Source organism: Zonotrichia leucophrys, chromosome 13 (assembly GCF_028769735.1).
Source record: "Zonotrichia leucophrys gambelii isolate GWCS_2022_RI chromosome 13, RI_Zleu_2.0, whole genome shotgun sequence".
NCBI classification, from domain to species: domain Eukaryota; kingdom Metazoa; phylum Chordata; class Aves; order Passeriformes; family Passerellidae; genus Zonotrichia; species Zonotrichia leucophrys.
The window spans coordinates 14560816-14586868 of record NC_088183.1 but is presented as its reverse complement, the minus strand read 5'-3'; the positions used below and the strand labels follow the sequence as shown (position 1 = coordinate 14586868).

The following is a 26053-nucleotide window of genomic DNA, read 5'->3' as shown; positions in this document are numbered from 1 at the left end:
TCAGAAATGCATCAGTATTCACTGCAAGCACAATGTGTAGATAATGCTGACCCAAACATCTCACAGAGAATCTCCAGTCTACTTTCCTTGAAAGAAACTATTGTAGAAATGCCACTTCTGTTGAACAAATTTCAATATATATTTTTTAATGTATGTGTTTTAAATTCTCAGCAATTCTGCTGTTCTGCATAATGTTCTCACTCACACAAAGATGAGCTACAGAACCATATTTCCAGTAGGCTTTAATGAGTCTTTTACATGTCAGCAACTGCTGCTATGGACAGCAACTGCTAAATTCAAAAATAAACTTCATTTAAGTACACAGAGAAAGTATTACTCCATCTTGCTTTACAACTGTGTTTTACCTTTTAAAGGGTAACAAAACTAGTTACTTTGCATTATAAGCCTTATGAGATGATAGCTTCAATTTTTGCCCTATCATGGCTTCACCATTTATCTTAAGAATTACATTTCAAATTTACATGTTCCAATATTTCTTTTGTATCCCCTTGGATCAATCCCTCCTGAACTGCTTAAGTCTAAACCAATGAGGCAAATAGCTCGTAATACACATGGAAAGATTGCCCTGTGCAAACTGAAAAGCCTCAGCAGTATCAAAGATTTTTATGAAGTTAAGATATATGCTGTAATGATTTCATTTACTAGGAAATGATCCAGGGAGCCACAGTGAAAAACTCCCAAAATGACAGCTTGCCTTAATCCAAAGTCTGCAAAGTTAGAACACATGTATCAGAAAACTACAGTTAAGGAAAAATCAGTACATATTCACAGGTTAAGGAAATTACAGCTTTCTTAAAGCAATTAATTATGATGTTTTCTCAGAATAAATCCCTCAAATTATTGAGAAGTTTCTGTGAATAACCTAGTGCTCATTAAAAAGTGAGGGAATAAAAAGTCAATTGAAAATTCCCTCAAATGAGAAAAAAAAGAACCACCCAGATGAAAATGTCAGTGTTCCAAAATGTCAGAAATCTGATAAAGAAAGTATAGTTTCCCAGTGAAATATAGTAAGGAGTAATCTGTTTTACCCAGACATTGCTGAAAGCAGAAACCACACCCTACAACATTTGTACACTGAAAAGCATTTGTTTCAAAAACTACAGGGGTTTTTAAAAAGGAAGCAAGATGAAATTTGAAATGTATTCTATATAATTAAAATAATTACAGAATAATTGAAAAGTTGTGATTGGAAGGGACCTTACAAGGTCATGTAGCCCAACCCCCTGCAGTGAGCAGAGACATCTTCAGCTGAATGAGGTTACTCAGAAGCCAGCATTCATCTTCAACACCTCAACTGCCCTTTGGGTTGAGTTTATGAAAAATAGGAGAAAAGTTCAATTTGCCACTGACTTGTACTAAATATTTGAAAGAGATTAATCATCATCAATAATTTACTTCCTAATCAGCTCAGGCTTTCTACAGACTTGAGCTCTCTACATCATCATCAATACTTACAGGGTCTTGACAGCTCAGAACCTCCAGGATGCTATTAAGTAATTCAACACAGTACTTCCTCTCCTGCACCTGGAGCTGCTGATCCTCCTTCTGTTCCAGTAATTCCCTCAGCTCTTTTGTAATCACAGGAAGCAGAATGTCCCTGCATTCTGAAAGAAAGCAAATTGTCTTAGCTACAAATATAAATGAAATACTAATGCAAAGAAACCCTCCTCCAAACAGTTATGCTTTAACAGCCACAGTCCCAACATGGAATTGTTGATTTTCCAATCATGCCTTGGGAATATTCCAAATTTATGTGATATTTTCAAAACCAAAAGTTCCTGATCAAAATAATTTTCTTCAGTTAAATTCTGAGCACTGTTCAGCTTATATCAACCCTTGGGGACAAATTGCTCACTTAAATACAAAGCATCTTGAAATTAATTGTGTTTGAGTAATGGTGAATTTTAATGTAAGAAAATTACTGTATTTATTATCTTATTTCTGAAAGTAAGATTCAAACAGCAGAATAGAACTATGTGCATAATTTTTGAAACGTTTCTTCTGAAGGCACATAAAATAATGCAGACAAAGAAAAGGCTCTAATGAAAGGCCTATCAAACCTGAGATAGTGAGAGCTTTGCATACATTCATCTTTATTTAAATTTAAGGAAGCTGACACAAATATGAAGTTACACTCCAATCTCAGATGTACATTGACTTTTTAAGAGAAAGGTGCTTATAAGAAATTTCAGGAGTACAAAATACACACATTTGAAATTACTTTAATGAGAACAATATCTATCCGGGAATAAAAAAACATATACCTTTTTTAAAGAATGTTTTAGAGCACCTGGACACACAGTGCACTCCATGATATACAAGGGTAGGGTGAGGCATAGTGAAACTTTATAATATGTGATTTAAAACAAGCCAGGGGGTCAGAATCCCTCCAGAATAAGGGCATCAGTACAGGAAGAGAGAAGGGTGAGAGAAGGAAGAAAAGATAGAGACAAAGAGAGAGAAGAGATAAAGGGAAAGAAAGAAGGGAAGAGGGGAAAAGAGGAAAAGAGGGAAAGAGGGAAAGGAATGGAAAGTAGATTCTAACTGAATTTTGCAGATGAAGCAACAGAAGCAGTCTCTGCAGATTATTCTTATTTGAAGTAACTGCTTCAAGCCACATGAAGCCAAGAGCTTTTAATCATGACTGAAGAGCAGCATAATTTCTTGCCTCAGAAAGTATCTCTACTCTTGGTAACTATTTCTATAACACTTATTGCAAGCTACAAGACAAATCTAACCCAATAACTAAATTACAAACTCACCAGTAAGACAGCAGTTAAAGAACACATATCAACACAAGTTTGAACAGCAGCATATAAATGAATTTCACAGAGCCTACAGCTCCTTTATGTGCCCAATTCTGCACAGACACTGCCTGCACTTCCTGCAGGCCACAGACTCCCCTCTGCAGCAGAAACCAAGGGGCTGCTCTCACAGAGCACAGACAAGCCCAGCAGCAGGGGATTCCAGCCCTCCTAAAGCACTTCTGGCTGGGTTTGTGTTCATGGACACAGAGAGCTCCAGAAGTCAGGACAGGCAGCTTTGTGTTCACCAGCTGCAGACAGAAAATGTTATCAGTTTTCTGAAACTGAGATGTAATTCAATACCTAGTAAACACTCTTGATTTGCTCATATGAACCACTTCTAATTGTGACTGCAACAAATGCAGTGCTATTAGCTGAAGCCAAAACTAAACCAAAGAAACATCATTAGCATCAAAAAAAAGTTACATGCAATACCTAAAAACTTGCTGAAATGTGATAGGACCTTTTAAATCAAGGGTTTATACATTCAGTCAACAAATAAGTGCAAGTTATAAAAAAGATTATTAGTCCATTAGTGTTTAAAAAGCTAGCAAACAAACTTAAGTTCTGTTCTACTGTTATCTGTGGAAACTGTTCTTCAACAGTCTAAGGCTATCCAGGGGGAAAACGGTTCCCAGTATGATTAGTTCAGAATTTATTCATCAAGATTCTGACCACTCCAAAAATATTTAAGCTATATTTTGGATATGGCACTTATTGCTAACCAAGTTCCATTGAATGGAGCTTAGCAGAAGGACTGTAAGTGTCTTACTGGAAGATGGCACAGGTTTAAGAGATTTTAAATGGATCAGATGAAGTAAAGAAATGGAATCACAAGCAGCTGAGGCTGGATGTAAGGAAAAGCCTCTCCCTCCCATGGACAGGCAAGCAGCAGAACTAACAGGTTGCGCATTCTGTCCTGGAACAACCTGCTCTGACCTCAGAGCTGACCTCATGCTGAGCTGGAGGCTGGACTGGACACATTCCCAGATTCTTTCCAAGTATTCTTCAACTATTCTAGGATCCTTGATTGCCAAAACTGCTAATCAGGGGTAGTGTGGCAGGAGCTTGGTGCACTACAAATGACCAGCTTATGGAAACTCAGGAACTGAACAGAGAAGACAAGGATAGCAAGTGCCACAGCACAGAAGAAATTTACAGGAGATCCTGAATCCCTGCAAAATGGACAGAGACTGTCAGCAAGTTAGGAACAAAGTTACATATATGCCTGTATATATAAATAATGACATTTTTGGGGCTTGTCATTTTTTCATCCATGGACTCAAACATCAAGGTGTCCTATATCAGAAGAGATGATATCAAACTTGTTATTCTAAAGACAGAGAGGTGAAACCCATTTCTTGTCATTTTACTCTCTAGAACTTGCACAGCATCTGTAGTGAGGCTTAAAAACTGTTTCACGTATATTTGGCCCGTATGGAAATACACATAGAGTAAGATTTCTCTTTTCTGGTCTACTCCATCCTGGTGTTCCTTTCCAGATTCTCTGACTGTGTGCAGGACATGCTGAAGGAATGATTCAGCATCAGCTAAACCCCACATTTCTCTATAGCATTGTGGATTCCATACACCAAGCAAACTCTTGGCAGTAAAACTCACCTGCATCCCTCTCCCTACCTGAACTCTGCAGTTACAGCAGAGTTCCACCCATGGCAACACTTTGTGCCACAAGTTCTCTGCTCTCAAATTGCTCTGTATAAATTACACTTTGAATAAGGATTCATAACTTTAACAATCTGCAACAGACACAGTAACATCTACAACTAATTCAACATGAAGATAAACATATTTAGACAAACACATTTAACCTTTTACTAATCTGCAATGATGTGTAGAAATACCGATTCCAAATCAGCAGCATGTGAGAAATTCAGCTGGCAACTCTTTCCCCATAACTACCATTCTTAAAAATAATGCTTGAAAACACTTGCACTTCAAAAGGCATCAGTAGGGAGTGCTGTGCTAACAGGCTGCTCATAACAGCAAAGTTCAAAGTCATATCACATTATGTGACATCTCAGCCACTTTTCACCTCTCACAAAGAAGATGGAAGGTTCTTTGCACATTCCAGTCTCACATCTGCCAGGATAAACATACTTATTGCTCTCACTCCTTCAAAATAATATCCAGCTCAATTTTAAGCTATTAGATGTCCCTTTGAACTGTCTGACAGTTAGGAAATACAAAAATTCCTTTGGGGTAGCTTTCAAAGTTACCAGGAGCAACTGGATAATAAAACCTATACCTAATGAGCTTTATTTCAAAAGCAAAGTAAGAGACTAAATTGAGAAAATCATTGGAAAGAGGAATCCTGTCTTCTAGATAAAGTACATTTTTAATTTGTCCTCATATAGAAAATAAAACCCTAGGATTCAAGATAAGTGTTATGGGTATATTAATCACGAAATTACACCTGCCTTCCCATGCCAGGGATGCACATTTGATCAATAATCAGGAAACATGGACAAGATCATAACAAGTTACACAAAACGCCTTAAAGAGGAGCGGGAGCAAACTATATTGAGTTTAAAACTCCTCCATACCAGCCTTCAGAGGTCACTTAAAGCTTCCTATCAGGAAGCAAAATGCCTGCTGCTGTCTATAACTCATATAAAACCCACAAATGTGTATTTTGGTGAAAGAATCAAGTCTTTGACATAATTTTTCTCCCATATAGAGCCATTCCATACTCTTTAAACATGGAGAAGGCAGGGCTTCTTGCAGAGACCAAATTTTCTTATTGTGCTGAGGGAACAGCTGAGGCAGAAGGTGCAATTGGTTTCCTCCAGTTTTTGGAGCTAATTACACTGCCAGCTTCAGTAATCCCGGTTGTACTTGGTAATATAAATTAAGATTGGATCCATATTTGATACATACAGAATCTCCTAAAACATATGCAGCTGATCAATTATTTACAGGGTATTTTCAGATGTGAACAATGTTGAAGTGTCAAGTTACATGGAAACTCAGAGGTTGTTTAACTTTTAGCTATATTTTTTCCTTCAAAAAAGGTCAAAATTTCCATTAATACTAATATGAAAAGAATCAATAGATTTTAGTAAGAAAATTTGGTTTTTGTGTAAATGAATTTCGTTAATATTAATGCTTTATGTCTATATTTTTTGACTGGCTGCAAGCTAAACTCAGCTTGTTGATTATACAGGAGAAATACTTAATTTTGTAATGCACTTTTAGGACATTATTCATTAATAGAAAAAAGGAAAAATTAATTAGGTTTTAGAAGACCCCTAACAGTTAAAATCATCCCATATGAGGATGAACTTCCAAAATATTCTGAGAAACACATAGAATCAAAATCCATTACCAAAAATGGAAAAAAACCAGCATTTGTAGCAAGGTAGGCCTGATCTCCGCCCAAACCTGCAGGTGGACTAAAGTAAATATAAACCTCTAGTTGCTTCCTTGTAACTTTGAAAACCCAGCTAAAACTATTTCACTGGGACATGACATAAAATATGAAATTCTTGTACTATCTTGGGACAAAGAAAAGGTTGTTGAACCAGTATATAAATTTCTGATTCTAATACTAAGGTATCATTGCACAAGTTACATAAGGAAAATGAGCCAAGTGCTTGTTTAACATCAACAATTCACTGGCCTGGGAAAAGGAGGAAAAAATGAAGAAAATGGTGGAAGACTGTAATTAAAAATATAGCTAAAAGAAAACTTTATGTCGTAGTTGATGATTTAGGCTTATCACTGGATGCACACACAGCAAGGCTGCAGATGGCACTGAGCTGGGCAGGAGAGCTCTGCAGAGGGACCTGGCCAGGCTGGATGGATGGGCCAAGGCCAGCAGGGGAAGTGCCAGGTGCTGTGCTCCAGGCAGGAGGCACCTGGGGTGCTGGGGACACCTGAACATGGCCCAGGTGTGCCCAGGTGGGCACCTGGCCTGTCCCAGCCAAGTGTGGCAGCAGGAGCAGGGCAGGGACTGTCCCTGTGCTGGGCACTGCTCTGGGCACACCTTGAGGGCTCTGCCCAGTCCTGGGGCCCTCAGCAAGAAAGGCACAGAGGGACTGGGGCCAGGCAGGAGGAGGGAATGGAGCTGGGAAGGGGCTGAGGGAGCTGGGGGGCTCAGGGGGGACCTTCCTCCTCTACATCTCCCTGAGTTGCTCTCTCAAGTAGCAGAAACTGCCTCAGGGGTTGTTCAGCCCTGGCCCAGGCTGCCAAGGGCATGGATGGAGTCACCACCCCTGAGGAGATTTAAAAGATGGGTGGATGTGGGGACATAGTTTAGTGGCAGACTTGGCAGGGTTGGGTTTAGAGTTGGACTCGTTCTTAAGGGTCTTTTCCAACCTAAACAAATCTCTAAGTCTGTGATGAAGCAATTCACATTCTCACACCTCCTTCCATGCCCCAGGAAAGCTCAAGACAGACAGGGGAGACACATGGAGAGGGGAAAATGCCTATTCAAATACTAGCTGCTTTCTTTTCTGCCTGATAAATAACCTAAGAACATTGCCAGCAATCTATTCTTTAATGTTCAAAAGCATGAAAAATCCCAACTGTTCTGACTGCTTTTAGTCTAGCTGCCCCAACTTTTATGTGAACACATAAAACATCAACATACAGTTTGAGCATCTTGCATTTTCTTCATCAAGGTCTGTCAAAAGATTTAGTATTATGCATAGTCATCAATCCCAAATTCCAACCCACTTCTTGGAGAGGTTTCCTGGCAGCACCTTCCTGCATAAGAACAGGTAGATCCATTGTTGTCCAAGATTAAGGAGTTATGTGTTTTCTATTTTGGGTTTGGTTGGGTTTTTTAACCCTTTTATTCACCTTATGCCCTTTGGAAGATACCTAATGATTTTTTATGTACCAGGTAAAGGAATTTTACATTAATGACTCAAACTCTTAAGTCATTAATGCAATCATGTCATTAAAAAAGACATTTGGGTCTCCTTCAGCGAAAATCACAGACGGGTTTCATTCCTGACTGCCTCATACATGCAGCCAAAATGGTAATAAAGATTTAACACCACTTTTGTCTCCCTTAGGAAACACTTCTCTTGATTCCCTGGCATGCCTCTAGTCATATCCATCTGTTAGGATGGCTTCATGCCCACTTAAAAACTGGCATGCCAATTTAATAAGGACATAGGTGTCATCTGAATACAGATTTAGAACAAAGCCTTAAAAATAAAGCCAGTGAACAACATTCTTTCAATGAGGTGAGACTTCTGATGGCAGCCAGTGCTCAATTAAAGCTTTGTGCTTCTTCACAAAGGACATCTGTTCACAACTGCAGCAATCTTCCTGTTAAAAGTCTTCCCTCTTTGTTATTTGCAATTTAACTCTTTGGTTTACTGGGAAGGCCAGAATAATGATTTCAAAATGGTGTATTTTTCATTCATTGTTGAATCTTAGTAAAAATTTCACAGCTTAGATAAGAACCACAGAAAAGAAGGTACCTCAGGTTGTCACTGTCGTATTTTCTGAAAATTCCCTTCACCAGGATTTCTTCTCCTGGGAAGCTGAAAAGCCTCAGAGAAAAATGAAAACAATAATTATCTGATTTGCTTCTTCTGTGTTTTGCTGCTTTGGAATGTGGTTGGATGTTGGTCATTAAGTAAAAACAATTCACATGTTGGATAAACAATCACCATCCAGCTGTGTTGGGACTCTGGCAAGTCATGAGTTTTTCATTATCATTCTTTGTAGTCTTCTGTAAGGATCCTCTCTATTCTTTAGTATAGCATAATATAGCAATAAATTAGTCTTCTAAGAACATGGAGTCAGATTCAATCATTTCCTTCTTTGTCCTGGGGACCTTGAAAATACCACAGCAGGTCACCTACAGATTCTGACAGCACTGCAAGATGCAAATTCTCTTTGTGCCCTGGACTCTAACAGGAACATGAAGGCAGGAGAAGCACAGGATCCTGTGAGGCCAGCACTCAGCAGCTGCTGGCAGCTCAGTGGCAGCAGGTGAGGCAGGACACAGAGCAGGTCCTGCACCCAGAGCACAGCACTGACCCAGGAGCAGCTGCTCTGCCCCTGCCAACTTCCAGGTGTGTGTTGAAGTGTCCCCCTTGTGAGGGCTGAGCAGTGCCAGGCACTCCAGGGCAGCCAGGGCTTCCAGCACAGCCCTGCTCTAGCCAAGAGAGCATTCCCAGCACTTGGTGCCTTTTCCAGCTCGCAGGCATTGCAGGCTGCCAGGCAGACACAGCCTTGTCAGCACATCCTCTTTGGCACATTCACATCTTTTAGGTCCCTTCCAACCCAGGCCATCCTATGATTCTGTGAATTTTCACATTTCCTCATTTCATTTTACTGACACCCAATATCTGCCGTTATCAAGTGCTATAATATGTTTTTGATCTCTCTCTTCTAGTTGTAAACCACATTTTACACATACATTTCAAAGTTCATTGTTAAAACTAGTTCGCCTAACTTGATTTCCCTCCACATAACAGGATTTTTAAAAAATGTAACTACCAAAATGCCATAATGGGTCAAGTTAACAAAAAGTTATCAGTTGCAATATCAAGCATGTCTCCTACTCATCCATAAACACAAGTAATGGCTTTAATCCACATATGTTCATCACAAATGTGTGCAAATAAATACCTACAGATATGTTTATGCCATATTCATCTATATCAAAACATTGCAGCAATAGAACTGGCAAAAGATGAATGATTGAAATATAGGACTAGAAGTGATGTTTTAGAGGTAATGTACACCTTAAAAGTGCTCCAATAAATAAGCTAAATGCAAAATTCAAGACTGAATCTACAGGATAGACTGGGTTTCAGAACGTTTTTAAAGGAATATATGATCAGTGACTTATTTCCATTTTTCCCAGTAGCTAAAAACAGCACAGTCATGTGCATGAACAATCTCAAAATTCAAGTATTTAAAAAATGTTTCAAAGTTGTGTTGAACACAGGGAAGGAGAAAAAAATCATAGAAAACCCCCACAAAACCCCAAAAATCTAGGCTTAGGAAATCTTGTCAGTAGGAACCAGATTGTAAGATCATAATAGTAAAAATCATTATCTGTAACTCAATCCTGACCATAATAATTAAACTGAAAGATGCTTAACCAGAAAGTACTCCTACTACTACTTTTTTTTTTCCAAAACTTTTTCTTACTAATCCTAAAGGTAAAAACGATACACTATATCAACACAAACTAGGAACAATATTCAGTTTGTGAAATGAAACCAAGTGTTTCACAGGTAAAACTCAGTAATGTACCCAAGTTGGGAAATCAGTGTGGTTAGGGGTGTGTGCAATACTTATGTTTAAACAGTAATTGAATGAAAAGAGTTCTTCAGTGAGGAAAAAAAAAATTGCTACAGTCTCAGCATTTCTTTTGGCATCTGGCAAATTAACCCCTGGTGCTAACATATGTCTGTTGCTGCTGTTCTTCCAAAATCAGCAAGTGGTTTGCATATGCTGAACATGCAGCAGCCGTGTCTGGAGCCACAGCGAGCACAGGGCCTGCATTTCCAGCCAAGACAAACCCAATTCCCACCCTGCCAGTGACCATCTGTGTGCCCTACTTAGAGCTCCTGCTCTTTGGGGTGATCTCAGCTCTGCTGCAGCACAAACCCCTCTGCAGGGCTGGACCAGGAGGCAATGCAACATCCAAAGCACCACTATCAAACGTACACATTTCATTGTGTGTTGAAGCACTTTATATTCATTTCTCACCAATAAAAAACAGTTCTCTCAAGGCTATTCTTTTACAAGCTCCAGCATGATGTTGTGGCCTCAGATCTCTTCACAGAGAGCAGCAGGCACAATTTTCCCAAGGATTTTTCCTGGGGAAGGCAGTGAGAACCTCAGAGAAGAAGGGAGAACAATTCTTATCTCTACTCACTGCTCCTGTTGTTTTTGCACATGTGGAATGTGTTGTTGAGATTGTTTACAGTGATTTAAGTGAAAGTAGTTTTGAGTGATTAGCCAGTCACTCAAAGCTGTGTCCTGGCTGACTCAGACACTCAGGGGTTTTCTTTAGTATTCTTACAGTATAGTATCTCTTTAGTATAGTTTTAATGTAGTATTAGTGTATTACAGTATGGTTTTAATAAAGCAATTGTTCAACTTTCTGAATCATGGAGTCAGATGCCAATCATTCCCTCTGCTGGGGGCTCCCTGCATTTGATATAATGTTATAAATATTCCAGACCCAGCTTAGAATAAACATCTAGCTCCAAATACTGTAAACTCAGCAACACTAACTACAATAAAAACTCCATGTGATTTATGAACAGCTATATCTTAATTTGTTATTTTCTCAGAAACAGAAAGATGGTGGGAGAGTTTTGGCAGTAAGTTTCCTAAAAATAAACAAATGAAACAGTAACTCCTGAAAAGTAGTTTTACATAGAAATTAAACAATTCTGACAAAATCTCTTCACAACAGAGAGAGAATAATCCATTACATACTACTAAACGGAGTGACAGATATGACAGGAGACAGTTTCTTACATCATAAAAGAGACTCTAAAATCCCATTAGAGGTGTTTATATGAGACAAGGCAAACATTTCTGTCACTCTGACATTTTAAAATAAAATATCAAGTAATCTAAAAGCAAAGTGTCAAAAATTAGGCAGATTTCTTGCCCTTTGACCAAAAAGGACTTATTATTTTCTAAAGACAAAACTGTATAAAAGTCTGCTCACACATCCTGTTAGAACATTCCTAAATGCCACGGTGAAAGTGCACAAGCAATGGAAACATCCATCATCCTGCACTCAGCCCCTCAAACACCTGCACCCCCATAACCTCTCCAAGCTCTGTTATAGTTGCAGAGTGGGAACAAGAAATCAATGCCTCTACAAAAAATGGCAATGTAATTTAAAGGCTTCTAAAAGTGCTTTAGTGCTGCAAGGCCTTTGAAGATCAATTACAGCAGATGTGCATGGGACCATTTCCTATCTGATGAAAGCACTCCATGGTCTACAGTGGAAATTTCGAATGCCTGGGAACACCTAGCAATAAATTCAGTTTAGCCTCAAGGCTTCCAACTTCAGGTTCATGTGTGACTTATTTAATAAAGGCAAATTTCACTGACTTTTAAATTTTTTCTCTAAAACACTTTCCCATGTTTTCACAAGTCTGCTTCTTTGGAAAATGCTGAGAATATCAATGGGTCAAAGAACAGAAATGCCAATATATGCAGTCCAATTGAATTATAAAGATAACACCTCTGGGAATGGATGTAAATTAATTGAACTACCTGTAAAGAGACTAAAGTCTGGAGGAAAAATGGATAATCTGAAACATCCCAAATTAATAGACTTCACTGTAATTAGCAGTGTAGTTAAATATATTCCGTATTCATGGCAGAAAAAAATACTACCTGTTCTAGATAAATGTGAACTTTAGTTAATGATACTGTTGGCAATCTTACCTTAATTATCATGCTGCATCCTATTCTGAGATAGCCTACATGTGCTTTCATTCTTGTTAATGACCTTCCAGCTCATTGAGTGCAGTAATGAATCAGGCGGTGTCTACACCCCACACACACTTGGTTCTCTACCCAATTAATTTGAAAATCAATTGTATTTAATGTACAGCAAAAAAAGCGCCTTTAGAATCTTCTATTTTAAGCCACGGCAATGTAAATGAAAAGAGATTTGTTTGCTATTTACTGTGCACAGTATTACAACAGCACAGTATAGAAATGTTTCCATACCACTATTATATTATATAGTAATAGATCTAATAATAATGTAATGATATTAAATTTTATATTATGTAATGATATAGATACTTAATTGTGTATTGGCCTTTTCACATTCTTCAGTGCCTGCACTTAAACATGATGTGGACTATGGTATTATATATAGTATATATATAGAGATATATATACTATATATATATACACACACTCTCTCTATATATATATATAATATATATATAGATAGAGAGATAGAGAATATATACATATATAGATATACACACAATATATACTATATTATCCCTGTGGTAATTACAATGTTAAGGTTGAAAACAAAACATAAATGCAAATAATCAAAAATAGCATTTAGACTAAGTCAACACCTTGTAATTATTTAAAGGATAATTTTCTGCTGTTAGTAATGTAGGGGAAGTTGGGTGAAAGGAAAGGTGTAAAGATCATTACCAAACAGAGAAACTCCAGTATTAAATACCCTAAAGGATACTTGAGTGACATCAGTGAGGCAATAGGAGCATTGTTAGCTGGCCATTCTGTGTTAGAGGAATGGCAACTTTATGGAATGGTCTCAAGAAAAGGAAAAAATATTTGCAAGAGTCCATTTGGTCCTGACCACGTTGCACTAAGGGTGGTGTAAAGGTATGCCTGCTACTTCAGTAAGAAAAAAAAATAAGATAAAAAAGCAAAGTTGTCAGTTTCAGTCATTTTAAATTCTGAAATAATGGCAATTCTAAATCCTACATTACCAGCAAGGAGCTGTTTTATTCTGTCACTTCATCAAACTACTGACACGCAAAATGCTTAAATGAATATTTTCTAGTTAGCAAAAATATTCTCTTGTTAGTACTATCATAAGTCATGATATTGCTAAAACGATATGTCATGATTAAGCTAAAACAAACAGGGTATATTTTAGTTTTATTTTAAAATGACAGCAACTTGATTTCTCTATTTTGGGCAAATGCTTCTTCAAAGGACTTCTCTTGAAGTCCTATTAAGATTAGATTTTAATCTAATACATGAAAAAAAAAATCAATCCATTTCTCCAGACTCCTCCAAAAGGAGAACAGTTACGTTTTATTATAAATTATATACAAAGTATTACTATATTAAGTATCACAGTATAAACATTTTAAGGTAGATCTTGCACATGCAATCCCCACAAGCACATAAACAAGCAGTTAATTTTTACATATTACGTAGTGGATACACTTTAGCTGCCAATTACTAGGTCAAGTTTGGATCACAATACCCAGATATGCAGGATATAGGTGAAACAGCAGGGCTGGCAAATCAGTCCAGTGTGATTTGCTGCCTTGATGCTCTCAGTTATTTGGTTCTGCTGTCAAGTGTCTGATGTTAGCAAAAAAATGGTGGAGAGCTTTTGGGCAATACATTTTTTTTATCTACAAATTTAAGACTAAATGAATCCACTAACTACCTGTCGGGGAAAAATTAAAATGTATTAATTATCTGGTCAGCATTATGTAAAACCCACCATTTATTGGTTTTATAAAAGGTCCCCAGAATTAGAAATCCCCCTAGCAAAATTTCTTATTCATTATTACCTAAAAAATACAGAAACAAAACCGTCTCCTCTTTTTAGAATTCACAATGCATCCTGAGGTAGACATATCCCACGACAGACCAGCTATTTATTTCAAGACATCAGACAAGCTGCATTTACAAGCAACCAGCAATCTATTATTATTATTTATCTGCAGTAGTAAAAGCTTTAGAGAGTATTTTGCATTAACAGACCTCAGCTAAAGGAAGGGCCTGTTAAACACATGAAACCAGCACCACACTAAGCAGACTATAATGAAAGAACCTTGGGAATCCAAACCTCACTCTTTTCTCTTCTGGAACACACAGAGGGGTGGAAGAAAGGAGCTGTAGGATGTACACTAGTGAATAGAACTGTGAAGCACACAGTTATTGTATGCTCAACTGTTTTCCTTCTGAATATTTATTAGGGTTTATTCCTTATTATACAAGCCTGGGATCTGCTGTTCTGACTATCACTCCTGAACTGTGAACCAATAACAAATGAGCTTCTTTAAAGAAAAACTATTGAACCAAAAAAAAAAGTTTATACCTTACATCTAATTTCTCAGTATTAAACACAGGGTAGCTGACTGAACTCTAGCAAGATCAAGAGTTCAGGTGAGTGCCTTATTTATACCCAAATCTTTCACTCTTGTGAGAAGATATTTCTCTTTCTGGTCTGAATTCTGCTCACCACAAGCACCACAGATAAAACTGAGTCTGGCACTTCTGATTTTAGAAGCAGCAGCAGTAAAGGCACCTCATACTGCAATGATGTATCAGACTCTGCTTGTAAAACAGAAATACAGTCAACTACCAGAGCAAACTGGGAATGCAGGACTAGAACTGTTTGAAAATTAATTAGAATCTCCTCTTAATATTTTAGATCAGTGTCTGGAGATACCTAAGCTGCAGCTACTTGCGTTTCACCAATTCAAAGTGAATTTACACATAGTTTAAAAAAAGCAAATGTGAATTTACACATAGTTTCAAAAAAATCACAGCTGTTGACCATGAAACTATTAGCATAAAGATAGGTTAAAATATTGCTTAATCTAATCTAAACATTAAAACCACCTACATTATTTTCTTGACTTTTTTTCCCAGGAAATCTACAATGGTCTTAAAACACAGCAGACACTGCTAGTCGTTGTTAAAGCTTACAATATACAATTCAGTCTCAATGGAATACAACACAGGTCTGAAAATAAAGTGTAATTTTTATCTGTCCTGGCTAGTTAGAACTGCATCACTCTCCTGGCAACTCAGAATGAGGTGAGCAAAGCAATCCTCTCTCAATCTACTCACACACAGCACTATTTGCAACCCACTGTTGTACTGTCAAGTTCCTGGAATCATTATCTCTGAGCTGTCAGAAATTGGAACTCATCTGAGGAGTCCGTGTGCCTTTCAGGTTCTGAAGGTTATCTACCCAGCAAAAAGGTGCAGAGAGAGAAGCAACCATCCAGCCCACAGGAGAGGAGTCAGAACACTTGACACTCAGACTAAACTAATCATGTAAAACTTGGCTATTCTGATAGGATTTCTTCAGCAAAAATTCATTTCTCGTGATAATATGAAGGAAAACTGAGCACAATGGCGATAAGGGCATTTCAGTATCATTAACACTCCTGAGAGTTGAGAAAGACACTAAGTTCTGGTAGAGGGTGAGAAGCATTGTAATTCCTGCAAGTGGAAATGCTGCATTGCAGCTCAGTGTACCACAGCACAGATATTTTTTTGCCCTCTTCCTAGGCAGAGGCCTTATTATTCACAGGTCTCACTTCCTGTTCCTATTCCACTATAGACCTTAAAATGGGTTGAGAGGGTGTATAGCTCACCCACCTAACTACTATAACACAAGAAAACCACACAAAACTGTTCCTCTGAGCCCCACCTGTTCCTTGCTCCAGGCCAGCCATCACACTTTGTACATCCTGTGGAAAGAGCTGAATCCCCTCTAGAGCCCAGGCTCCTGGCATTCACACTCTTTCACTATTTGTTTCACTCCATTTCAAACGTGAATTGCACAACATGTAAGTCACTGAAAATTTTCACACATTTATTTGAAGCCTCAGAGGCATTTTGTATTTACCTTGTTTTTTAAAAAGGTTGCTGCGTACGATTTCCTTCATGGACTGCACTTTCTGCTTCTGTAGTTTCACTGGTGGAATGCAAGTGTAAAATTCATATAGAAGTTGGCTGCATGAAAAGGAAAAATGTAATAAATACCATACAGATTAATTCATCAGGTGTTAATAAGGACAGAGAGAAAGAGCAGAAAATCACATATTTCTAAACATTTATCACATTTTAAGACTTAAATTTATTTATATATCATGAACATTGACAAGAGACCAGTAACAAACATATCCAGGAACCCACCACTGTCTTGATCAGTAGGAATTGGTGTAGCTTTGTGGAACTAAACTGATCTAAAAGAATTAATTGCTGACAACTAGGAAGTGTTCAAGAGTGACTCACCTCAGTAACTTGGCATCAAAAACCGTTTCAACATCATGAAGAACTGATGGGATGTACTTCAAGGCAGCAACCTGTGTTGACAGACAGATCATGTTAATCCTGCGTGTTTATACATGCACAGCACAGAGACACAAAACTAACTGATAAACTCAGACTTCTTTGCCCAGACTGAAATTTTACATCACATTTGAATAAATTTTGTCACAGAGTTCCATATGCTAAGGATAAACAGAGGAACTTAACTGCCGTAGTTCCAAGTGGATTTGACTCTGTTTATGAGAGTTAGACCAACCCAAGCAGTGAAAAGGTCCAGGCTTTGTATCTCCTTGCAGACCACTTAAAGTGCCGCTATGATGCAAATAAATAAACCAGGCACAGATCAAAGCAGGAGCTGTACCAATCCCATCCCAGAAATGTGCCATGCAGGAGGCAGAATTTGGGGTAGCAGTCACCCACCCACCCTGATGCCACCCTTCCAGAATAGATGAAAGGGGGGGCCATGTCCCTACCCAGCCATCTGCAGCCAAGCTATGGGCTGGTTTATCTCCTCCTATCAGTTCCTGTTTTGACAGCTTAGTGGGATAATCAAACCTTACCCTGACAAGGCTAAGAGACAAACTACTCTTCTTGCATGGACAAGAAAACTTCAGCAGGCAATTTCAGGCTCAAAATCCCCACTAAGACTTAAGGCTAATATGCATAAAAACTAACTTGCTGTACTTTACTGTGCAGCTTTAGGGTGTAAACTCCTATTAACATCTTGCCAAAAACTAAACTACAATGATGTGAAGCCTTCTAGTACAGATCTATCTGATAGAAGCCTACCTAGGCTGAATATATCTCTTACCTGTACACAGCCAGCTCCCTATTAAAAACTTAGTCTCTTTCTTGAGAATAGGGGGCTTAATGAAGACAATTAGAGCATAGCTTCCTTTGGCTTTCTTTTATACCTTTTAAACACAATAAAGCTATAATTTTATTTGTATGAGCTTCCACTGCAGTAGCCAATAAAAAAAACCCCCAAACAAACAAGAAACAAATTACATCTTGATTGAAAAAGAGAGCTTAGTCTGCAGCATGAGTGAATACAATATTTCAGGGACTCAATGCTGGTTTATGATACCTTCAGATAAAGTCATTCTCCTGCCGATCTCATCCCATGCTCATACACAAACCTAGAAAGGTCAAAGGAGTGTTTAAAACCTGTTGCAGCTTCAATAAAGAGATTGTACCTTCTGCTGATTTGGGGAATCCCTGGGCTATTTAAAGCACCCAAACAAACACCTGTATTGGCTGGAAACTGCCTCCAGCTTTAATTCAAACAGGTGCTGTTCCTTCTTTTCAAGCAACAGATACTGCATGAAGAAACTGCACAGCAGCATCTGAATTTCATTTTTACAGAAGTTCACAGGTACTGTAAAGGGTGTTCGATAAAAGACAGAGCCACCAGTGGCTACAAAATATTTCAAGCAGTACTTCACTGACACCTGGACTATTGTGCTGTCTGACTTTCAAGTATTCCCTGTTCTACACTTGCATAGGAGGGAAGGATAGAGATGCAGCCTCTCTGCAGATCCACAATTCCAGCTGAAGTACAATAATGAGTATATGCCCTACACTATTTTAGACTCCTAAGTTTCATTTGCAATAATTGCTTCAAATGATGCACTATGGACACAATTGAGCACTGCCCTTAATGAAGTCATAAAAATCTCTTAGTCAGCAGTACAAGATGTTCTGCATTCTTCAAACCTTAAGAGATTAGTTTTTTAAGCAGGATACAGATAAACCCACAGCACTGCAGAAAATTATTTCTTATATATACAATGTACAGTTAAATTTATTTTAACCTTTACTCATGACCAAGCTTATTTTAGCTGCCCTCTTTTTGCAGCATTACATTATACATATTCATGAAATTCCAGTACCCATGAGATAAAAAGTACATTCGAAGAAATCATTGGTGCTCTGTTTCTTAATCTAATTTTACTTGCCATCAAGGCAACTTTAAGAAGTTACTGTGCCATCCCCCTTTGTGCACCACAAGCAAAGCATCACTATCAGTGCCTTTCTAGGCTTATTCTCTCATAAGAAAAATGTACTGAGATGCATAAAGTCCTTAGAATCTACTGCAGCAGTAGGGTGGGTCAAAATTTTGTAGGGAAGAATGAGAGAAAGGCAGCAGCTTCATATCCCATTATTTTTCATATTTTTCAATGCCACAGACAATCTCTTTTTCTATGTTTCAGTGACCTTGAGAAGATGCCATCTAAGGTTTCTGAAAGCACGCACAGCACAGGGAGTTGTGTTTTCTCAAATCAGTGCCTAGGAGCAGGCTGGGGAGAGCTGACATTTGCAGCAGACAGGACCATCTGTAGGTCAAACGTGGTGTGTCAGCTGGGGAACACAACAGTTGGGAAAGGAGCAGGGGCTTGATTTGTAAATTAAGGTTGAGAGCACAAGCTGGTCAATGAAAGGGCACACTCACAGATTACAAATCAGCAGTCAATGGTAGGACAATCTAAAAAATATATAATCTGAAATTTAAAAAATCATTCATTCAATTTTATTCCCCATAAATAGAGGGTGATTTAAACAGACACAAAACACATTCACTAAAAATGATGGGGTTTTTTTCCCTGAGTGCTCAGGCAAAGGATAGAAGGTACTGATACCTCCCCTATTCCTTCACCAAACTCATTGCAGTTTCTGGAGACTGATTTCCAGGTTTCCAGATTTCAAGGATTGTCTCCCCAAGAAGTACAGTCTTAATGAAAAAAAAAAAAAACCTCTCTAAAATCCACAAAAGTCATCAGTAATGGCTACAGAAGAGGAACTGATAAATGCAACCAAGCTGTAACATCATCCCTGCCAAAAGAAATTAAAGAAAGGTTTACATCTAGTGCCTAGAAAGCCCTACCACTGTAAGGACAGTGTAATTATGAATAATTTGTTTTAAATAATTACAATAAAAATCTGGGAAAAAAACTCTTAAAAGGAGGAATCCTTTTAAGGATCCATCTGCACCTTGATTCTTGTACTGGCAAAGTTAAACCACTCCAACCTCCACCCCAAGGGCCAGCCTGACAAAGCACCATGGCAGGACCTGCACCCAGGCCACCCTGCAGCTCAGCTGCTCTTAAACATCAGCACAGTAGGAATATTGAAATTATAATCCTAATTGTAGTTTATTTGCTTCATACAATGCTGAAGCTGAGAAGCATTCTGTCTGCATCTTTAAACAAAAAAGATAACTTGACCAACTCCAGAAGTTTTTAAAAAAAAGGCTAATGGGGATTAATATGTACATTTCCAGTTTGCCAACAATAAATTAAGCTGTTCAAAGCTTATATAAACAGTACTCAAAACAGAACCAGATATTTGCCCTTCCCAAAGCTCAGGCACTACACTAAGTCAAAGCCTTAATCCACTTCAGTCAGCTTTAGAACAAGGACTGAAAAGAGATTTTTTACTTTTTGTAAACGTATACAGCATTTAGCAGATCAGGAAGTAAGATATCACTCAGTAGATAAAGTTAAATTGAAACAATAAAGTGCTTCTGGCACAGATGAGGCTGTTCCATATAACACATTATTTTATAAAAAATCCTTTCCTGAGTGAATTAATTTTCCACGCAAGTCTGAGTGTGATTCTATCAGTAAAAACAACTGGGAAATTACTACTGGCTAAAATACTGAATTCCAAATTTAAAAAAAATTAGTAGGGACCAAGCAACTTCAGGTTTCAAAATAATTCTTTAAATCATCTACAGTTAAACCTGATAGGCATGTGGACAAACAAGCATGAAATAAGAGTTGAAAATTACCATTCAAAGCCTCTGCATACTAGTTCAAGTTTCAATATCCTGAAAAACCCAATTTAAGTTTCTTCAGGGCTCCTAAAACTTTCTTCTCTGATATCTTCAGACCATAATCTACTCGAACACATTCAATTGATCCTACCAATCTATGTTCCAGTTATCAATGATAATTCCAAGTGTGACAGATTTAAGCCAGTTTTAGTATTCTGATTGTTCCTGTATTTTTCCAACAGACTCTCTGAACTTCCCTCTCTGGGTACACAAACTGTAACATCCATGGAGTCCCGTGTGTCTGTAGAATCACTGAATAACCACCTGTCCCTTACTCTGCAAAGTTAATTTGTACTACTACAACATCCATCACTGTCATCTCAAATTCCCCAAGGGAAATCAGTGCTGGATTTCGGCAGAGACAGATTTATGGATTTCTCTCTACTACTTTCTCCTCCCTCTCAGCAGAAATTATCTCCATTTTCTGGCCTGCATCCATCTACCAGAGCAGGAGTCTCCAGTGTCAGCACTGAAGTCTCCTCCAAGCAGGCACAGAATTACTGTTCCCTGTGAAAGCTGGGGCTGCTTATGGAGTTCATGCTCAAGTGGGAGTGTTAATTTTAAATTTTTTGCCCCCATTAAACTTGTTTCCAGCAGCCAGCGCTAAACTACTGAGCAGCTGGACACTGCTCATTCCATGCCTCTCCTATCAGAGTTTTGTAACATTGATACAGTAGTTTTTATTTACTGTATGTAAAGCAATCTCTTTGTAGGCTTCTCTCAGAGACACAGCTGTATGAGTCATTAGTATTTGGAACAAGAGCAAAGTTATGCTGTAAACCAGTATTTCACATCTGCCATGAAAGGTTCCAACTAAAAAGAAAAACTTCAGTACCTTATGCAGATTTAGAGACCCAAAAGCCCGCCAGTGCTTCAGGTTATGAATAAATAGGGCCCATTTTGTACAACTGATGGCAGTCATTAGAAATCAAAAATGTTGATTTTCAGTATGGCATTGATCAAAGCAGAACTGTTCAATAACTAGTCTGTTCATTAAACACACTAATGTGCTCTTTAAAATTAGGGTAGATTTCTTTCCTTTAGTCATCCTCAGAGAGGCTCAGCTCTGTTTTTAAGGTTCTGGTGTTTCTGAGAACACCAACCAAGATGCCATGAATGTTTTCCAATCAGGTACAACACTGGAGCTGGCATTAAACATGGAAAGAGGGAAATGAGGGTAGGCACAGTCACACTCCTCAGTCCATGCCATGCTGTGCTGCCACTGGCACTACAACCTGCTCTGAAACACTCCCAGCAGCCTTTCAGGGGCCCCACTGCCCCTTGCACGCCCAGACATTGATAAGAAGTTTTCTGTGAGCCTTTCTTGTCACTCTAAAGAAGAAAGTGTCCTGCTCATCAGGGGAGACCCAGCTGGACAATCCCACACAGCCCCTCTGAGATCAGGCAGGGCAGAATGCAGGGATGTGCCACACTCTCCCCAGAGAGCACCAAATCCTCCAAGTACCATAAGAGCAAACATTATTATATAAACACTTTCAGTATTGCTTTAAAGATGCTTTTTTTTTCTTCAGAAGATGCTTCTGATGCAGTATTCAAATGTATAAACTATTCCCAGGAAGGCCTCTACAGAATTATCAAGTAACAGAGTATCTGATTGATTTTTCAATGCATTTAGAATATTACTGTAACCATGGCATTATATAATTAACTTGGTATTTACTTTCTCAGCTCTTTTGCAGTTGCACATTAAACACTCCGTGCAAAGTGTCAGCTGAACAAATCTCACCACCTCTCATCATCAGCCACCTGAGCTTTTATTCAACACAGGCTTTTTCATGGGTTTCCACTTCTAATCCAAGTCATATCAAAAGGAATCAAAACACAAAACCAGAGGAAAATTCAAGCCAAATGCATGCAATGAGTTTTTAATAAAGAATGTATGAAGCATCAATATCGCAGCTGTCTAATAAATCTTCTACATTTTACATGAAATCTTGATAGTTTTTCATCTTAATATAGAGCTGCAAATTATTTGATATTAGTGACGTTAATAGTTCCTTTTATTTTTCTCATTTTCTTTAAAATGAATAGATTCTGAAGTGTTGGAATAACTGAGATTGGCATGAATGGCAAAAAAAAATCCTTTTTTAGCAATGTAACTCCCAAATATTGAGACAATAAAATTCATTTTCCCAGCTAAGATGGTGAAATCCCTGTTTAGCATGATCTGGAGAAACTCAAGAATTAAACATTCAGGTCTCAGGAGGCTTCAAGTCATTAGATTGCTTGAAATATTCCAACATCTGTGCCTTGGTTCTTTCCTTGCCTACATTCACAGAATTTCTGTAAATGTATCTTCTCCTGACCTTTTCAAACTAGGCTCCAATTTATCAGATAACCTGTTCTTCCAACAGAGGGAAATTACAAAAAGATATATTGGATACATTTCCTGAGTGTCTTTTCCTTGATTTAAAAAGAAGAAAAATAAAAAGCCCACGTACAAAAACCATATAAAAAACCAAATCCAACTGGTTTCCAAGAACACACCAACCTGCAACAAAATGGCAGTTTTATGCTGGCTTTTCATCAGGTTGTTGATGGATTCAAAGAGTCTCCTCATTGATTCTTCAAATTCTGTTTGTTCTTTGCCTTCATATAACCTGTTGAGAGATGCATTAGGTTATCCTTTCAGGTTTCATTCTCCCAAATGCAACAGATTTAACATTAAATATATATTTCAGAAGCTGATCCAATATTATGTACATAGATATTTCCCCAATGGGTTATAGCTGCTATTCACTGTACCATGTGGGAATTCTTCAGTTTGAACACTACAATAAACATTTTCAATTGTTTTAAAAGCCTCTGAACCATGACACCTCCCAGATTGCAGCTTATATAAATAATTTTATTTTCAAAGTAACTTATATGCAAAAAAAAAGTTTTGTTTTTTTTTCCCCCACTACAACTGAGCTACTCCACGATATTTTTCACAAATTATGACAATTTCTGTCTTCTGCTGCTGTTGCCACTTTTTCCAAGAGCTATTTTTACTGGCCCCATTAACCAGTCTGCTTTTTGAGAAAAAGTCTCTACTTGACACTTAAAAGTTTAAAAGTGCATTTAAATTGAGCTCACTCCATTATTTCTCCATTCCCTGCTCTCAAGATTGAATCCCTCAGATTATCTCTCCTGTATTGTTCATACTGGCTCTTAGTACTAAACACTGCCTACACAAAAAGTAAAAACACTGGTGACATGTGAAATTAGTTATGTGAAACAGCTGTCAAGAGTTAAAGAAAAACAAGCTAAGGAAAAAGCCAAGATGACAAGAGAATCCTGAAATGGGAGTAGAATACTGTGAGCTGAGTGTTGCCTCTTCTGCTCCATCAGAAGAGAAAAATCTCTTTTTAAAGTTATGCATTGCAGTGTCATTTGATGTTCTTTTCAATTTGAAATGTAAGACTGCCTACGATAATAACAATTGTCCAGTGAATTTAGAGTTCCAGACCTCTAGTTAAGTAGGAGTAGATAATGTGTAGTTGATCACCTGAATGTGCAATGCATTGCAATAACCTACTTTATGACAGACTGTCCAATGAACACTATGAGCTGCAAGATAACATGAGGGATTAAAATGAGGACTAAAGTTCTCCCTGAGACAAACCCGTTCTGCTTTTGACCTTCATCCAAAAAAGAAATTTTCCATAATCCTCTACACAATGCTTCCTACTCCAAAACTCTAATATGCCCTTCTGCCATGATACCCATGACAAAAATATAAGATAAAGTTGTATTCTGTTCTCCTGATCACCATCTCCTTCTTTAAACAGCTTTACACCCTGTTTACCTGTATTCATCTATAATTAGTAAGTTCCTAGAGACAATAATATTTCTAAGATACTATCCACAGCAGCAAATTCCCTCTGAATCTGGTACTTCAACCAAACCATCATAATCCAATGAGTAAACTTAATTTTAAAAAACTATAAATTGCCATGGATTTATTTTTTTTTAAGGGACAGCAGAATATCAGAGCAAAATTGTATTAGAGCAGCCACTGAGGATAAGACAGCTAGAACAGAACCTTCCTGTTCTGGTGACTGGCAGCCACAAACACAACACCCAGCCTCTCCCTGCAGGTCTGAGTCTGCCCTGCCTGACCTCTGCCCCTGCCATCCTTCAGCCACAGAGCAAAGGGAAATCAGAACCAGCTGGAGGGGCAAAGCAGCCCAGAATAAATGGAGAAAGGTGAAGCAGAAAGCAATTGAGGGTCTGTGGTATGTGAGGAGAGTACAGTTACCAGTGTGTAATTTTTCTCCTTACACTCTACATTTCCTCCACTCTTCTCCTTTCCCCTAAACCTGAACACCACTTGTAAATACTACACCTCAGTTTGCCTGAGCTACACACATCCATGGAGTCCTCCCTGTAAATTCCTCAAGAGGAGGCCCAAAACTCTAAATTCAGAGTGGCCATGGCTGCTGCAATGACACTGCTCAGTGCACAGTCTGAGGGGCTGAACACAGTGTTTTCAAGGACAAGCCTCCAGCCTCCAGCCATCTGTTGAGGTGTTTGGCCACGCACTGGTCTTAGGCCAAGCCACCTGACACAAAGAATAATCACCCTTTGAAACCTGCTGCTATTACTAAATACATCTCTGGAACTTACTGAGAATCAGAAAGCAGATTTTTGAATATTCCCTCTACAAAACATATCAGCATTATCTGTATTTTGAAGCAGTTTCCAGTTTTATTTGTAAAAATAAAAAAACAGGTCTGTTCTAGAACCAGGTTTTTCTATTTCTCAGGTCTCATATGTATGATATTATACAGGTAATTAAATGGCAATATCTGAGTACTTACTGGGAAAATAACATCCTTGATCTAACAATGAACTTGAAGACATATTCCAGTGCTTTCAGAGTTCTGAGGATGGGTTCACATTGCTCCCCTCGGCTGGAAGTATCCAAGTAGGTCTTCAGTACACTCATTAATTTCCTGAAGTTTAAAAAAAATTAAAAATAATTTTCATTACTATTTTTAATTACCTTCTTTGGCAACTCTAAATATATGTTTGTGCTTGGTCAAGCACATACAAGAAAACAGACTGTGTGTATTTCTGGATTTATGTTGCACAAATTCTGTCAGTATAAACAAATGAGGAACAAATTCTTAGCTGCAGAAGCAAGAGAGAAATCTGAAATCCCAGAAGAGCAGCATGACTTTACACAATTCTGGAAGCACCTTTCCAGCAGTTTGTAATACACATGCACAAGGTATCACAAAATATTCCTTCTGCCTACCTCCACTGAGCAGGGATTAAGCACCACTGCATGCCCTAATTAACAGCATGTAAATATTACATGTAAATAAAGCAGTACACAAGAACATCTGCTTAAATTATTTATTTTATTTAAACACTTCCTTACTCTGTATCTAAAAGCAACTTTTTGCTAAAGACACAGCTGGCTACAAAAGAGCAGAACTTCATCTTAAACTAAGTCCCTTAATTTGTAGTTATAGAATCATTTTAAGTGATTAAAGCAATACTAATGTTGCAGTTTTGATCTTAATGCAGCCATAAGAACTAACATGAGAGTGGTTGGGTTTTTTTCCTATGTCTCTACAAAAATGGAAATCTGCTGTCCCCTGCCCTA

The 26053-nt window shown here is 38.1% G+C and overlaps 1 protein-coding gene across 1 annotated transcript in view; it reads right to left on the bottom strand.

The window, feature by feature from the left end:
• The window catches only part of DOCK2 (dedicator of cytokinesis 2), a 160595-nt gene that overhangs the window by 103331 nt on the left and 31211 nt on the right, over positions 1-26053 (bottom strand). The window contains exons 22-26 of the mRNA XM_064724696.1: positions 25260-25394; positions 22946-23054; positions 16563-16633; positions 16174-16280; positions 1477-1625 (exon numbers count right to left, since the gene is read on the bottom strand). Coding sequence (XP_064580766.1) covers positions 1477-1625; positions 16174-16280; positions 16563-16633; positions 22946-23054; positions 25260-25394 — 571 coding nt within the window. The remainder of the gene's footprint in view (positions 1-1476; positions 1626-16173; positions 16281-16562; positions 16634-22945; positions 23055-25259; positions 25395-26053) is intronic.